Source organism: Strix aluco, chromosome 1, assembly GCF_031877795.1.
Source record: "Strix aluco isolate bStrAlu1 chromosome 1, bStrAlu1.hap1, whole genome shotgun sequence".
In the NCBI taxonomy this organism is placed as follows: domain Eukaryota; kingdom Metazoa; phylum Chordata; class Aves; order Strigiformes; family Strigidae; genus Strix; species Strix aluco.
Genome location: NC_133931.1, coordinates 17892978 through 17908401, shown reverse-complemented (window position 1 = coordinate 17908401; position 15424 = coordinate 17892978). Strand labels below are relative to the sequence as shown.

Genomic DNA, 15424 nt, shown 5'->3' with positions numbered 1-15424 from the left:
GGCAGATTAACGGAGATGTAAAAGAGAAGAAAAAGTATGTTTTCTTATGCAGCTATTAAAACTATGTCAGTTAAAATGCAGAGAACATTATTTCAGGATTTAAGCTCTTAATTATCTCTGCATAATTTTGTTTAAGAAACTTGTAGAAACCATTTTAAGAAAATCACTACAAACTACAGACACAGAAGAAAGTTTCTCTGCAACAGTTATCCTGGCAACTTGAATGTAGAACAGACCTAACTGAAAAATCATAGAATCATGAAACATCTTTAATAATTTGATGTCTGTTAGTAAGAGAGGTATCATTTGGTCTTGACAGTATCCCTTTACCTTCAGTTTATTTTTCAACTTTAATTTTCAAAAAAAGTTTGAAATCTGTAAATGTTTGCATTCTTACCTTTGCATATTGGAGGTGGGTGGCTCCACTGCCTATTAGCCTGACACTGTGCTTTGGTTGGTCCTTGCATAACATACCCAGTATTACATGAGAATGTCACAACATCATTGAAGTTGAAACCATTTCCACTTGTTCTTCCATAAATAGGACTACCGGGGTGACCACAGCTAACAGCTAACATAGCACAAAACAAAGAAACAAAAACCAAACAGAGCATGCTGTTATCAGTTTTAATGTTTTTTGATATAATACATAATATTTATAATCATTAAATAATAATATTTTAAAGTTTTTGTATTATAAAATACTGAGTACTTTTCACGAACGATTCACATTTCTCTGAACTGAATAAGAACTAAGATGTATTTTAGTAAATGTTCAAGCATTTATTTAAATATTTAAATAAACTGAATAGAATTTGCCATGCAGAAATCTAGGCAAATGAAGAAAACTTTTCTGAAGAACTGGGAGAAATGCAAGCACTTGATTTCATTACATATAACCTAAAATTGAAAGGAAATATTTCAGTGCGTTAGTTCCTCAGGTATTATCTCTTACAAATATGTCTTAGTACTGACTCACTCCGTTTAATCTTTGAGGCCTAAGTACTTAGTGAAGTTATAAATTTATGACTGGGCATATGAAACATTATGGGCACCGTGAAACTTTTCTTGTATCTATACAAAAACTGACTACAGAAGGTATAGTTCTTTTTCTGTGCCCACAAAATCCAGATACAAAAATAGTAAGGAAAATAAAACACAAATCAATTTTCCAAAAATAAGTCAAAATATGAATAAATATGTTCTTCTATGTTTTAACAAACTTCAGTTGTTGATAAAATGTTTATCAGTAATTTAAAATTAAAAAAAAAATAAATAAAAGAATCACAAAATAAATTATGTCACTCTCAAATTTTTACCACTTTAGAAATGTCAGTATTTTTCTAAATAAATTTTGTTAGGTCAGACAAATATATGTTCTTTTTCTCTGTGTAGAATAGACTTATCATGATAACTCTAAAAGAAACCCATTCATATAATCTAAATGAAATAAAATTTAGCAATATTAAAAATGTGAAAATGGTCCTTAAGACTAGTATAGCATACAGGCAAGTCACAGTATATTCTATCAATGAATGTGAAATTGAATTCTGTATGTTCTATTAATATCACTAGATGATTTTAATAAAATATAGTACCCTTATGTTACTGGTACCAGAAATTTTTATATAAGGAATTGCATTTTTCCCCAAAAGAGTAATTAGAATCATACACTAAACTGCTAACATCTGTAAAACTGTCAGGCAAAGATATGCATTTAGCTCACAAAGATGTTTTTTAATGTACATGTAATAACAATAAAAGATAGTCTTGTGAAAACAGAAGTATGAAATTTGCATAAAATTTTTAATACTGCATATGCATATGCAGTAGCAATACACAAGTGTAGTAATACATCTATCCACTGTATAAGCAAGAGGAATGGTGAATTCAAAAGTCAAAAGGTCAGAATCACTAAATTTAAATACATTATCTCAAAAATTCAATTAAAACATCTAACATTAAAGAAAGAAAGAAATGTGGGATTATTTTTCTACACTTCACCTGAACCTCTGATCTGAAGCAGAGCTGTTCCTAAATATCTGTCACAAAGTTAGGGATGGCTGCTATTCCTAGGAGCCTTTTGCAAGTCTAAGATTTTTTCCCAAGTCTTGTGTCCTTTTCTGAAGTGCTGTATTGCACATCCTCTGGTATTCAAACAAGCAGCTTCCATTTGATTAGAGGAAGAAAATACATTCACTTTCTCTGCTGTTAGCACATCCAAACCAATTTTTTTTTCCCAGTTCCAACATTGATATTAACATATTAATTTAGAAATTCTTGATTAATGGTATCTAATTTTATTGACTTAACAGTTACCTATAAAGTGCGTTGGTCTGAAATGTAATATAAAGAAGAAATGATCTATTATTATATCATAAAGTGGAAACAAAATTAAGACATACAATTATTATGGTAGTGTTATGTATATCTAGTTCTATGTAAAACAAAGCAAAGTGAGCAGTAAGAATAATGAATTAATATTGTGTATTATGATTCATCATTCAGATAGTTTCTGCTACAAAAATGTAGTGGTAAAAATAGAATATTTGGAGACAGACTAATACATTTTTGATACACTGATATTACTGCACCTGAGTTACATACTTGTAATTTACTTGAGAATCTTTTGAGAACTCTCACATTTTCCTAAACAGCATACAACATTTTCTGCTATTACTTAATGGTATTTCATGTGATATGTTGACACACTTATAACACAATAGGAGCTTTATTTAACAAAATGCAAAATTCATGCTAAAAAAGCCAAAACCCAAACCAGAAACCCAAATAACAGTATCTCTGTGAGGAGAAGAAAAAAATCAGTATGTTTGTTGAAGCAAACATTTTAATCATCAGTGCTGACAGCGTAGTTCAAGAGTATCTACTTATCTAACTACTGCAGTCAAAGTAAATGTACATTAAATATTTTCAAAAGCCATTAAGGGACATAAAGAAATTTTCAAATTTGAGTACCTGGGTGCCTAAGTCCCATCACTTTTTGAAGAAGTTTCATATTCATATATAAATGACAGTTATTTAGTAGCTGAAAGATGCAATGGAAATTTTAAGTGACAACAGTAAACTTCACCTGACAGATGAATCACAGATTTTAGGTGGCCACTTACTTTTGAGGATCTGCTTTAAATCTTTTTTTTGAAAAATGTATATTAAGTTGCAAAGTCATTCCTCATCTTGTCTGACATAGACGTTCCTGTAATATAAATCAGTACGTGTTGCCATGCTTACTTACGCACACAGGATGGAAGCTGACCAGACCAGTTGTGATCCTGTTGACATATTCGTACAGAAGAACCAATCAACCGAAAACCAGGACTGCACTGGTATACAACTGTGTCTCTATATCCGTAATTTTCTCCGATTACTTGACCATTGACTATCAGATCTGGAATACCACAGTGACCAGCTAGATTTTTCAATGTAAATTTAAAAAAAAAAAAAAAAGAAAAAATTATCAGTAAATATAGCAGAGAAATTTTACATATTCCTCAATTAAAAAAAACATGCTGAACATTTTTCAATTTCTTTTATTGGCTTCATTCAAAGGTTTATTTTTATTAACTTCAGGAAAACTTAAGTATTGCATTTCTATAGGTAGGAATGTACATATATAAAAATTACAAAGAGACAGTGTAGCAAAGAGATTAAATGTCATATGTTAAATTTATTTTAAAAAAATATGAGTAATTCCTTTTTATTACAATCTGTAAAATTCTAGATTATTTACCTTAGAATTATTTTGGTTAAGATAAACTTAATAAAGTTAACATTACACCGTTATACATTTAAATAAATATAAGAATTCCATATAAATACAAATAAAAATAATATATTATAAATATGAATCCATTACAAATATCAATCCATTTGGATGTTATAAATATACCCTTCTTACAATAGAAACAAATTAAATTTAACTTGGACAATTTATTGCTGGAGCCTGACTCTCTGGATTGTCTTCAGTTCTTTCTCTCCTATTGATCCCAGAAGAATCCCAGAAAGTTTGGGTTAAAGGAAACCAGTGCAACTACATCTAAATGTCCTCAACCAAAAACCTTTCTATGTCTTGGTCTAATCTTCTACCCTGCATTCTCAAAATATGAGAAATATTTTATTTACACTATGAAAGTCACAAACAGACATTTAATCGAAAGAGACTCTGGGAAAAAAAGAATAAACCATGCGTCATTTTTACTATTTTTACTTGGGAAAATGGGTACTGTGATTCAGCAAAAAATGTGGTAATGGAAAATCCTCTGAGAATGGTTGAGCCCATGGAGACTGTGACATAAGACAGAGAACTCACTGCAAAAAGAAGTAAGGCAAGCAAGGAAAATGAGCAGTGTTTCAGCTGGTATTATATTGAAAAAAAATTATTACCAGCCATCCAAACTCCTCTGCTCTCCTTTTCTTCTCTACTTCTCCTCCAAAAAAACCTAAACAACCAAACCCCCCAAACATGGGGTTGCTAATAAGAAAGGACATTTAGAAGCAATGTAGTTTAGATTGGTTTTGGCTTTGAACTTTTAAGTGTTTGTAATACTCTGATGTAATTTTCAGCATTTTGCCTCATTTTTTCAGGGCTACAAACTTCCTGTTAAAAAAAAATGCAAATCCAAGATTTTATTATAACTTGTGTCTGGCAACTTAAGCCTTATAGTACTTCATCATATGAATCATGATAAAACCATCAGAATTTACAACATAGGTAGTATGTGAACCTTCACATAGATTAAATCGATGAGTGCAATTTGACTTCTGTATAAGGAACAGCAGTCTGAATCTGGTACTGTTCAAAGGTATATACCCCCTGTTTGTCCCCTCCCCTGTGTTACATAAGGACCAAGCATACCTGAAATTTGGTTTATGTTTTCTGGGATTAGATGGCATAATACATGTTTAGAAAAATTTTGTCAGTGAACTTCTTAATTCTCTAGGAAAGTTATAATCTGTTCAGTATGTAGTGGACTTCCTTGAACATCCCACAAAGGTCCAACTTCCCTATCATATTTGTGATGATAAACAAGACTAACCAGATGAGGAGTAATAACTGAGCTAGAAAAGATCAGTTTCTACCAAAAGTGCAAGCAGTCACTTTGTAGTGATTCAGACCATGTTCAAGAAAATCATTTTCTAATTGCATTTAATTTCAATATTTGGCCTAGTTCTTAATTAAGATTTTAGTGTTGCTTTATGGCAGTAAAGTGGAAGCAGAATATACCACCGTAAAGGTCAAGCTCTATTTCCTGTGCAGAGGGAATGAAACTGAAGTAATTCAACACATCAGGTTACTAAGATCACAGTGCAGTTTCTGCAGCTGTGCATGGACATTACAAAAATCATTCAACTGGGACAGGTGAAAATTTAATTGAAAATCATTGTAAGTCTTGCATTAATATCTTAAATTCCCATCCTCTCAGCCTACTTGCTCTCATTGTCATAAACCTCTCAGACCCTAGTTTTGATTTCTTCTTTTGACTTTTGAGTTTGTTTTTTCTTTCTTATTTTCTTTTGACTTTCTTTGACATCTTCTGTTGACAAGGGGAGAGCAGTGGATGTTGTTTACCTCGAATTCAGTAAAGCATTTGACAGTTTTCCACAGCCTTCTCCTGGACAAACTGGCAAGGTCCAGATTGGGTGGGTGGTCTGAGAGATGGGTAGGGCACTGGTTAACAGGCCATACTCAGAGGGTGGTGATCAATGATTTTTATTCAGTCTGGCAGCCTGTCACAAGTAGGATTCCCCAGGGATTGATGCGGGGCCCCACATTCTTCAACATCTTTGTAAATTATGTGGATGATGGGAGTGAAAGCACCCTCACACGTTTGCTAATGGCACCAGACTGGGTGGTAAGGTGAACATGTCAGAAGGGAGAGCCATTTTACAGAGACACATGGACAGGCTGGAATAGCAGGCTAGCAAGAAGTGTATGAATTTTAACAAAGACAAGTGCAAGGGCCCACACCTGAGATGAAATAACCAAAGAGCCCAGTACAGGCTAGGATCTGTGTGTCTGGGGAGCTGCCTTGCTGAAAGGGACCTGGAAGTCCTGGTGGACAGCAAGCTGAACATGAGTCAGCAGTGCACCACAGCAGCAATGAAGGCAAATCGGATCCTGGGCTGCATCTGCAGGAGCATTACTAGCAGAGATACAGATGCAATCATCCCCCTCTACTCAGTACTTGTCAGGCTGCATCTGGAGTATTGTGTCCATTCTTCTTCCCACCACTGAAGAAAGATGCAAACAGACTGGGGGGGTCCAAAGTAGGGCCATGGAGATAATCAAAGGGTTGGAGTACCTGCCCTATGAAGAAAGGCTGAAGGAAAGTCCCTGAAGAAAAGTCTCATGGGGGACTTCATCACAGTATTCTGGTACTTAAAGGGCAGCTACAATGAAGATGGAGGCTCTCTCTTCACAAGAAGTCACATGGAGACCAGGGGCAATGGGTACATGTTGCACTGAGAGAGATTTCATCTTGACATAAGAAAGAATTTTTTTTACAGTACAAACAAACATTCACCGGAACAATCTCCCCAGGGATGTGATGGAGTCCCCATCTCTGGAAGTTTTCATGATGTGAGTGGGCAGGGTGCTAGATAATCCATCTGAGCTCCCTTTCCCATGAAAGTTTGGACCAGATGAACTTTTGAGGTCCCTTCCAATTTGGGCTGTTCTATGATTCTATTATTTCAAATCCCTCCTCCTTGATTATTTCCTCCCACTCTGTATATCTTTGGAGCACTAACTATATTGCATGACTGATTGTGAACTGATCACTATTAGTAAAGAAGTGCATATTTTTTTTAAAATAGTAGAGCGTACTCCTATCACTGTGTAAGGAAAAAGAGAGATTTAAATGTAAGACGAATATTATAAAACTGTAGGTCTATCATAACAGAATTCTAAATCAACTTATTATGCCAGTGTTAAGGAATTAATTATTATTTTAAACCAGGATATGCCAGACTTGTGACACACTCTTCATCTCAATTTTAAAAACAAATAAAAACTATTTGGGATTTGCAGGATTTGTCTCCAGTTTTCACTCAGCTTTCAGATGAGCATTGAGATGGGTTCAGCCTGATTTGTTTCATTTTCAAAATACCATCTGTCATGTAGGTGCATGTGGTAAGCAGTTCAGTATGTTTGCTACAGAAAGTATATGTAATGGTATACATAGTTCCTGTTAAGAGAACCTTTGAGAATATTACTGAAATTTCCACTAAGTTATGCAGCTGAATAAATTCCCTAAATTGCAATGAAGTCAGAGTCTCATTAATATTTTCCAGAAGATTTTTCTTTGTTTGCTTTATTTTCCCACTCTGCTTCACACATCCACAGAGCTGGTCTCCCTCAGAGGAAATAAAGACCTTTCACTTATAATAGTTGCTATTACTACTTCTCCAACATCAAGAAAAAAAGAAGTGGAAGAAAAAAACCCCAACCCCCAAACCAACAAAAAAACCTACCACCATCTACACCCATATCTGGAAAAGTAATTATTACTTAATTTCTCTTCCATTCTATTCTGGTTTTAATGTATTTCTTCTAAAAGCAAGGTGTTTATTTTTTTTCTCATGACTATTAGTAGAATTCCTCCCTTTTGTAATTTTTCTCTTAAGATACCTGTGAAAAAAAGAATTCCAAAATTTTCATTATACATTAAGGATATGCTTGTATTCATTACTGCATATCCCAGTAGTTTTTATGATTAATTCTGATGTTAATTTTTTTTTCAGTACTTCCATTTAAACTCTTATTTTAAGGGATTTGTGACAAATAAAGATATTTATTTCCCCTTATAAACATTCTGAAATTAGTTTTTGAAGTGTCATTCAGTAGCCTTTGATGCTTTTATTTGTGTATTATGTGTTTGCATCTAGGTGCATATATATGTATAAAAATAATGAGTTTGGGGTTTTGAAGGGTTGTTTTGGTTGTGGAAAGTTTCCAAAGCTTTCTGATTACTGTTGATTCTTTGGTAGTCTGAGAAAAACAAATACTGCACATGTATAGTTTTCTGAGAAATGCCTTTGTTTCTGAATTAGACATATTTATTGTGCAATGGCAACAAAAATCAACTCTATTCCTTCATTTTATCTCACAGCTGTATCCCTAGAATCTTTTTCCCCTCACTTGTACCATGTAATTGATGTCAGTTTTGTCACACTGGTATAAACAAGGAATAATATACAATTTCACTATTGCAAAAAATAGTGCAAAGCCATAAAGGGACATAATTTTAAATATGTTCTCATTTCAGAAATATGTCATACTTACCCCAACTGAATCATTATGGAAGAGGAACATTTTAGTTGTGAAATTTAGTATAATGAAACGGAATAAAATGGTAAAACTGCTTGTTGTAATGCCCAGCCTTCATTCAATATAACCGTAAGGTGTAGCTAACTGTCTTTTGCAATGAGATAACTAAATTATTCCTCCTAAATGCAATCCAGATACAAAACTGCTCAGGAGTTAAGCTCTGCATGTGGAGTGTTTTCACTGGGGACTGAATGCAAATACTGCAAACTGGGTATCATATTGAGAGATCTCTCTCTAAATACAGACAAAATCTGCCTGAAAAACTATAGCAGAAAACTGAAAACGCATGCAAAAAGATAAGGAAGTAGAAAGTAAAGGACCGCTGAGAAAAGACTAAGAGTACTGCTGGGAAAACAAAGGTTGAAATACTCAGCAACAGAGCTGTCTCCTGGGTTTTTTTTGTTTGTTTGTTTTTTTTTTTTTTATTTCTCTTGTTTGCTAGCGAATTTATTGTGCAAATAGATGAGAAAGCATTTAAGAAATACTGATTCTATTATCAATTTACAGTCATGTTTAAACAGCCAGTAAGTGATTGAGCATTTACTTATCATGGATAAAACACTTAATAGTACTGTTATTATCTAATGGAATATCACTTTTTTATCCGCAAAGTAGTATTATGATTCTAAGACCAGTTATAAGCAAATATAAAACTGTTGTAGTCACCTTGGAAAGCTATTGAAAAAATGAAAAACAATCATATAAGATTTGTGGGAAATATGGGACAGATGAAGCTGTTCAAGCAGTAAGATCAATATTGTACTTCTGATCTGCATTTATCAGAATGAATGAGAGAAAAAATATTACACCCTTGCATGGTACCTTGCTGAATACATACATTTACTGCACTGCATTAATTACTGCATTATGAATCAAAGAAAAGCTGAAATAAAATTAGCAAATGGTAAGCAAAATCTCCATTCAACAATTTGCAACAATTAGATTATCGTAATTACTATTGCTGGGGTGGGTAAATATTCTAACACCCTATTAGCAAATAGCTGACTTCACACTACGTTAGGATTCTAGACTCTTTTAGACTAGGCCGTTCTAGACTGTTTTCAGGATAGCCTTTTTTCATGTCTTTATTTTAGTGCTGTATCATATGACCGGGTGTAGTTCCATCTTTTCTATGATATGGATATAAAAGACCTATATAGCAGTTCTATGGATTCAGTTGAGACCCCTAGGTCTTAATGTAACCAGAAATTAATAATATTGAACCAAAAGATGACACTTCTGTAAAGGCAATGAGTGAATGATACAAAGAAAGATATTAAACGTGAAGGTTTTACCGAGTAGCAGATTTGAGGGGGGAAATAACTATAAAACTCTCAATTTTCAGTCTAACAAATCTTGAGAAGGATAACTACATGAAATATTATTAAGAAACAAAATTAGAAATGGAGGATATTAATGACATGTGAGCACCAAATAAATTGACTATCTTTACATGAAATCCAGCTCTAGCAATGAAGAATGAGCATAATAACTTCCTGTCAGAATCTTTGAAACCTCAGCTGCAAGTGAAGTTTTTTGTTCTGCAGATTACTCTCTGAGATGCAAGAGTAGGAATAAATGAATACAGAATCTTTATATTAAATGGCAAAAACGTGCCTATACTTATTTTAACTGTCAGTAATGTCAAACATGAGCATAGTAGTGAAAGAAATCTACATATCAATATATTATTGAAAAAGAGATTTAGGTTATTATTCAACAAAGTTAATTAAGCTGTCAAGATGACCTCAGCTGAGGAGGGAATACTTATTTGCTGGAATATCTTTCTTCTCTACAGGGCTTGCATTTCTTATAATTGTGAATTTTTTTACATCCTCTTGTTCACAAACAACATCTTCTGTAGAAAATCACAGTATTGAAACAGCACTGGTACAGCCCTGGACAAAACAGGGTTTAGGGTCTCTCTCCTGCTAGTTTCAGAAAATCCTCACCTTGCCAGCTGTTCAAGCTGTACTAAAACTGTTCAGGATGAATGGTAACATTCTTTTAAATCTTTTTTAATCCGTTATCCACAGAAGGAAGTTCTCTGCTGAATTCCTTGAAATGGCTGAATAATTCTTTAAAGATGAAACATCATATAGCTCATTTGAAAGTCTAGTTGTTATTATTATTATGCAGTAGTATTGAAGAACAAAGAGAAGCATATGGCTAACTCTAGATATATTAATTCAGTATCACTGGAGATACAGATTCCCTTTAAGTTGAAAAACCATGAGTATAAAAAAAAATGTTTAAAAACAGTGAAGAGGAAGAAGTTAGTTGCTTGTATGTTTTTCCAAAATTTTTAAGGATGAAAATAGTGGCAGAAAGGCTATGCTTCAGAGGATACATAGCCATAGAAACCCTTCAGTGACTGAAATCTGATTGGGAAAATATAAATACTACGATTCCTTTATCCTTACCTGATAGAAATTTAAAGGTACACTCACTCCTGAGTATGCATACTTTACTCTCAAATAAAAGAACTGAAAGATAACTTTCCAGCTCTACTGTTCTACCTTGCTGTTCCAAATAAATAAATTGCATATAACTTAAATATGTATATATTTCAGTTCCTGATTTAATTTATCCACAACATACATAAATTTAATATCTTTTCATACCTTCTAATTTGGTTATCTAACCTCCCCACTGGTGCTTTCATTTACTAATGTACACAGAGCTTATAAACTGGTTTTACAAAAAAACCTCTTCATCCCTTCTGATGTTATCTTTCAGTTATGAATTGACTGGAGGTCCTAAATGGCAGATCCTTACCTGTCCCATAACCTCTCCAAAGCACTGGTTGATTCATGCACAACATATTATTCACTGTCAGCTTACATGGTTACTCTGCCCCAACCAGTATATCTACTACTCTTTTACCCCACTGACAGCATTGCTCTGTAAAGAACTAATGGATAACTGCTTTCTCATATGTCATCATATTTCCTTTGTGAGTAGCAGGCTGTCACCAATGACTCATTAGTGTTTGGAATTGGTATTTCATTTCCAATGAAATGAAAGGAAGAGAGGAAGTTGAGTAAAATCCCTCAGATAACAAGTCACAGGTTGTGTCTATATTAGCACTTTGGCTCAGATACTCCTTGTAACTTTTAAATGCGCTGAGTGGTTTTGCTATGAAAAATCATCTTCCTTTCAGAGGAAGCACATTGAGAAGCTCAACTTGAGGTGCACAAAATAAGTGTTCTATCTCCTTTTGGAGACAAACGGGTCAAAGTTATTGACAGATCCTCTTGACAGCTTAGAATCATACGAGTTAAAATGACATTTAGCTCAGAGTACTAGACCAGATATTGTCCAAGGAAAATTCTCTGACCATATGTAATGCAGATATAGAGAATTCAGAAGCAATTATTGGTCTCATGATCTGCTCTTTTCTGTTGGATTATTTGTTAATGCAGACAAAGACACAGTATGTGAGGCTTACTGTTTCTCTTAGGAGAAGAGATGAAAGGTATTCCTGATACTATTGTATGGCAAGTGCTGACATTTAATGCTCTCTCTAACACAATTTGGGTGGGTTAACTTTTTTCTGCTACTTGTCTTTATTGAAAACTCCTCTAATATTAGTCATGTATTGGAAACACACCTCCAATGTCTTATTGATCAAGTAAACTTCAGTCTTCATTTTTGCATTTTAATTCCTATGGATACTTAGCATTTTACAAAGGTGTGTTTAGTTCTCCAAGTGAACTAAATATAACATCATTTAATAACATCAAGATTAACAACAAAATATGAGATCTTATAGACCTTTTAAAAATTTAATCATATTTTGTTTATCTTGATTTCAGATTTAATACTAACTTGCAGAACTGAACACACCTGTCATTCCAGCAATTGCTGATTCTGCCTCGGACATATGTAGGAAATGACAGCAATGAATTTTGGTAAAGAAGGGAGACAATATCAACAGATCTGTTTTATCAATGTGTTTAGATGTCAGGAGGAATTGAGAAAGAAGGAATTAATTAATGAGGGTTGAAGATAGTCCAGCTGCATTAAATAGCATGTATTCACAACTTAAAGAAATGTGAAAAGCTGGAGTTAGATTACTAATCAACAATAAAGAAAAGTTTGCATAAGGTATCTCCTCTACCGATTTTGACAATTGGTTGAAAATAACATTTTTTTCCCAGTTTTCACATGGTTTTCATTGATATGATGTCTAAGCACCTTCTAAAATTACTCTCAGTTATCCAACTAACACAACTGAGAGAAACTCAGTAAAATTAGATACCCCCCCCCCCCCAAGAGAAGTATGAAACTTTGTACATTACATTAACAATAAACAAGGTTCTAGAAAGAAATCAGAATGCTTTGGAATAATTTAAGAAAACAGCTGTTGCTTTTAAGTATAAAAAGAATTAGATCCAATAGAAAGGTTTTTCAAAGCATGCTATATTTTTGTATCTTAAATTTACTTTGTTGGGTTTTTTTAACTATGTTTTCTGAAATGATAACCAAATTAATACAGGAAACATTTTAAAAGACAACAAATGACCTCAAGAAAAGTCATTTCAGCACATACTGATCTCCACCACATCAACTTCTATCCACAGTCACTTTAAAAATTGTGCAGCTTTCTGGAAATGTCTATGTATTTCCTCCTGCCAAGCTGCATTAGACCAAAAAAAACCAAAAAAAGTACACCAGATCCTCAAATCGTGATGTTGTAAAAGTAATGATCTTCTTATAGTGTTTCTCCTTTGAGTACATTAAAAGTCTGAAAACAGTGCTAATGAAGAAAGGGAAGAAAATCTCATTGTTAGAGAAACCTTAGAAAATGTTGGGAAATGTTGTTTATCATTCACACATCAGTTAAAAAATCTGAAAGTACTATGGTGTTATTGACGTAGACCCTATTTACTTCTGCTCTGGGAAATGCTCAGTTTAATAAATAGCTGATTACAGGCATTAAAATAAATAAATAAAACTTTTTTATAGTTATGAAAATATATGTTCTGGTGATTACTGTTACTCATGTGAGTAAATTAAAGCAAATAAAATTAATGTTATAAATAATGTATACTAAGTTTTCATATAAACAGAAACAGAACAATTAATTTCTTCATCAAATATTTAAATACTTTTCCCTGAGGAAAGTGTAACAAAATACACAGATTTGTTCGTCTTTTTTATGAATAGGATATTCAATAGAAATCTATTCTGCTACTAAATATTTCTTCAGGATTTATTACACAGACCTTTCCACAGAAACTGATTTAATGTATTCGGTATAGAAAAAGATCAAGCAGAATAAACTGTGAGAGGCAGTCTGTAACCTTGGAGACCAACGGTCATGGCTTTTGGTTTTGACTGTTTCTTTATTTTAAAAGATTAAAGTGATTTTTTTTTTCATATTTTTCAACATAAAATCTTGTGAAACATTTATTTGGTTTTAAGACCTCTACAACAGAATTACTTCAGGGGATCTCTGTTTTGTTTTGTTTATTATTTCAATTTGAACATTGTTTCTTCTCACCAGCTATGGAGAACAAGAATACTGATCCAGATATCAATTTCCCACTACATCCAATGAAAGATCAAACCAAGATCATTACATTAATATGATTACTCACACAATACTAAATTGTTATTTAGGTATTTTGCAAAAAAAAAAAAAAAAAAGTGAGGTTCAGAAAGGAGGGCAGTTGTGTTAACTGTTCTCTTTGCCATCTACTGTCCCCTGATTCAATAGCTATAAAGTACTATCATTCTCCTTGTAATAAAAGAAGCAGGAACTGAAAAAGAAAGATAAAAAAGGGCTGTGAAAACTATTAACATACTCTGACACTATTATGGCTGTCATTATAATCATGCACTACCATCCACAATGTCATGGAATTTTGTTTGTGCTGTAATACAATTTGGATTTCAGTCAATATTTTTGGTGATTTAGAGTTTATCTATGTTCTAGTTCTTTTTTGTATTTTTTTTTTGTTAGGTTCAACACTAACTAGTTAGGTTCTGTTGCTGATATTTATATTCTTATTTATTATACCTTTCATAAATTTTTCAAATTACATGTAACTGGAATAAAAATTAAATTCTCTAATACAATTATTAAGCAAAATGATTTGAGTAGCACTTTTGAAAAAATAATTTGTAATTTTAAACAAAATACTTGGAAAAGGATATTATTTTAGCCTGTAGGACTTTATTAATGTCTTCTAAGTGTACTCTTAAAGGCATCTTTGACATTAAAACAGAAATATACTGGTAGCCACTTGAGTCCAGGCACAACTACATTTTTCAGCAAGAAAAAGTGGAAAGGCTTTAAGATAAATGATAAAAAAGGTTTATGACTGTGAGCAGAAAAGCTTTAGAAGTAGAAGGTGAAATTTAATTTTTTTTCTTACTGTTTTTCAGTTATGGAAAACAAACACCAGAAATTACTCATAAGTTTCACAAAAATGTATTTTTCAGATCATTACAGTATCCACTCTGTAGATCTTCCTGCTGTATTTTATCCCCTTTCTCCCACATTCTACTATTTCTTTCATTTCTTCCATTTCGTCCACCTTCTGACATTTTCTTTCTCAACCTTTTTAAACAAACTCTGAATTCTGATTTGTCATTACCTGAACTTATCCCTCTATCTTAAATCTCAAATTACTTGTTGAAGAAACAAAAATTGAACTGAGTTAATCTGAGTCTTTCCAGAAAGCTCATTCCTGTACAGTGATGTAGTATAGCAGGCAGAGTTGCTGTAAGAGTAATTATGGCAGCCATTACTCTCTCCATTTTATAAATTTGGTCTGTCACTAGCTTTTCTTTCTTTCTTTTTTTTTTTTTTTGACAAGCTATATGTGCTTTTTTGTATGCTATATATGATGTATACTACATACTATTTCTGTAAGGAAAACTCATTCATGCTCTCTTTAAAAACTTGCCATCATTAAAGCTTTGAAAATATACATTTGGAGATGTATTGTAGTCCTATTAGTCTTATACAAAAGATATCTTTTAGATCACTGTTTTCCCCTCTAGTCATATAGTCATTTTAACACATTTTCTTAACTGTTTATTGTTACTGGACATAAGAACTTA

At 32.9% G+C, this 15424-nt stretch overlaps 1 protein-coding gene across 2 annotated transcripts in view; it reads right to left on the bottom strand.

The window, feature by feature from the left end:
* Positions 1-15424, bottom strand: part of CSMD3 (CUB and Sushi multiple domains 3) — a 756099-nt gene that overhangs the window by 65923 nt on the left and 674752 nt on the right. For both annotated transcript variants that reach the window (XM_074808674.1, XM_074808748.1), the window contains 2 exons: positions 3254-3427; positions 398-571 (listed from right to left, as the gene is read on the bottom strand). In XM_074808674.1, coding sequence (XP_074664775.1) covers positions 398-571; positions 3254-3427 — 348 coding nt within the window. The remainder of the gene's footprint in view (positions 1-397; positions 572-3253; positions 3428-15424) is intronic.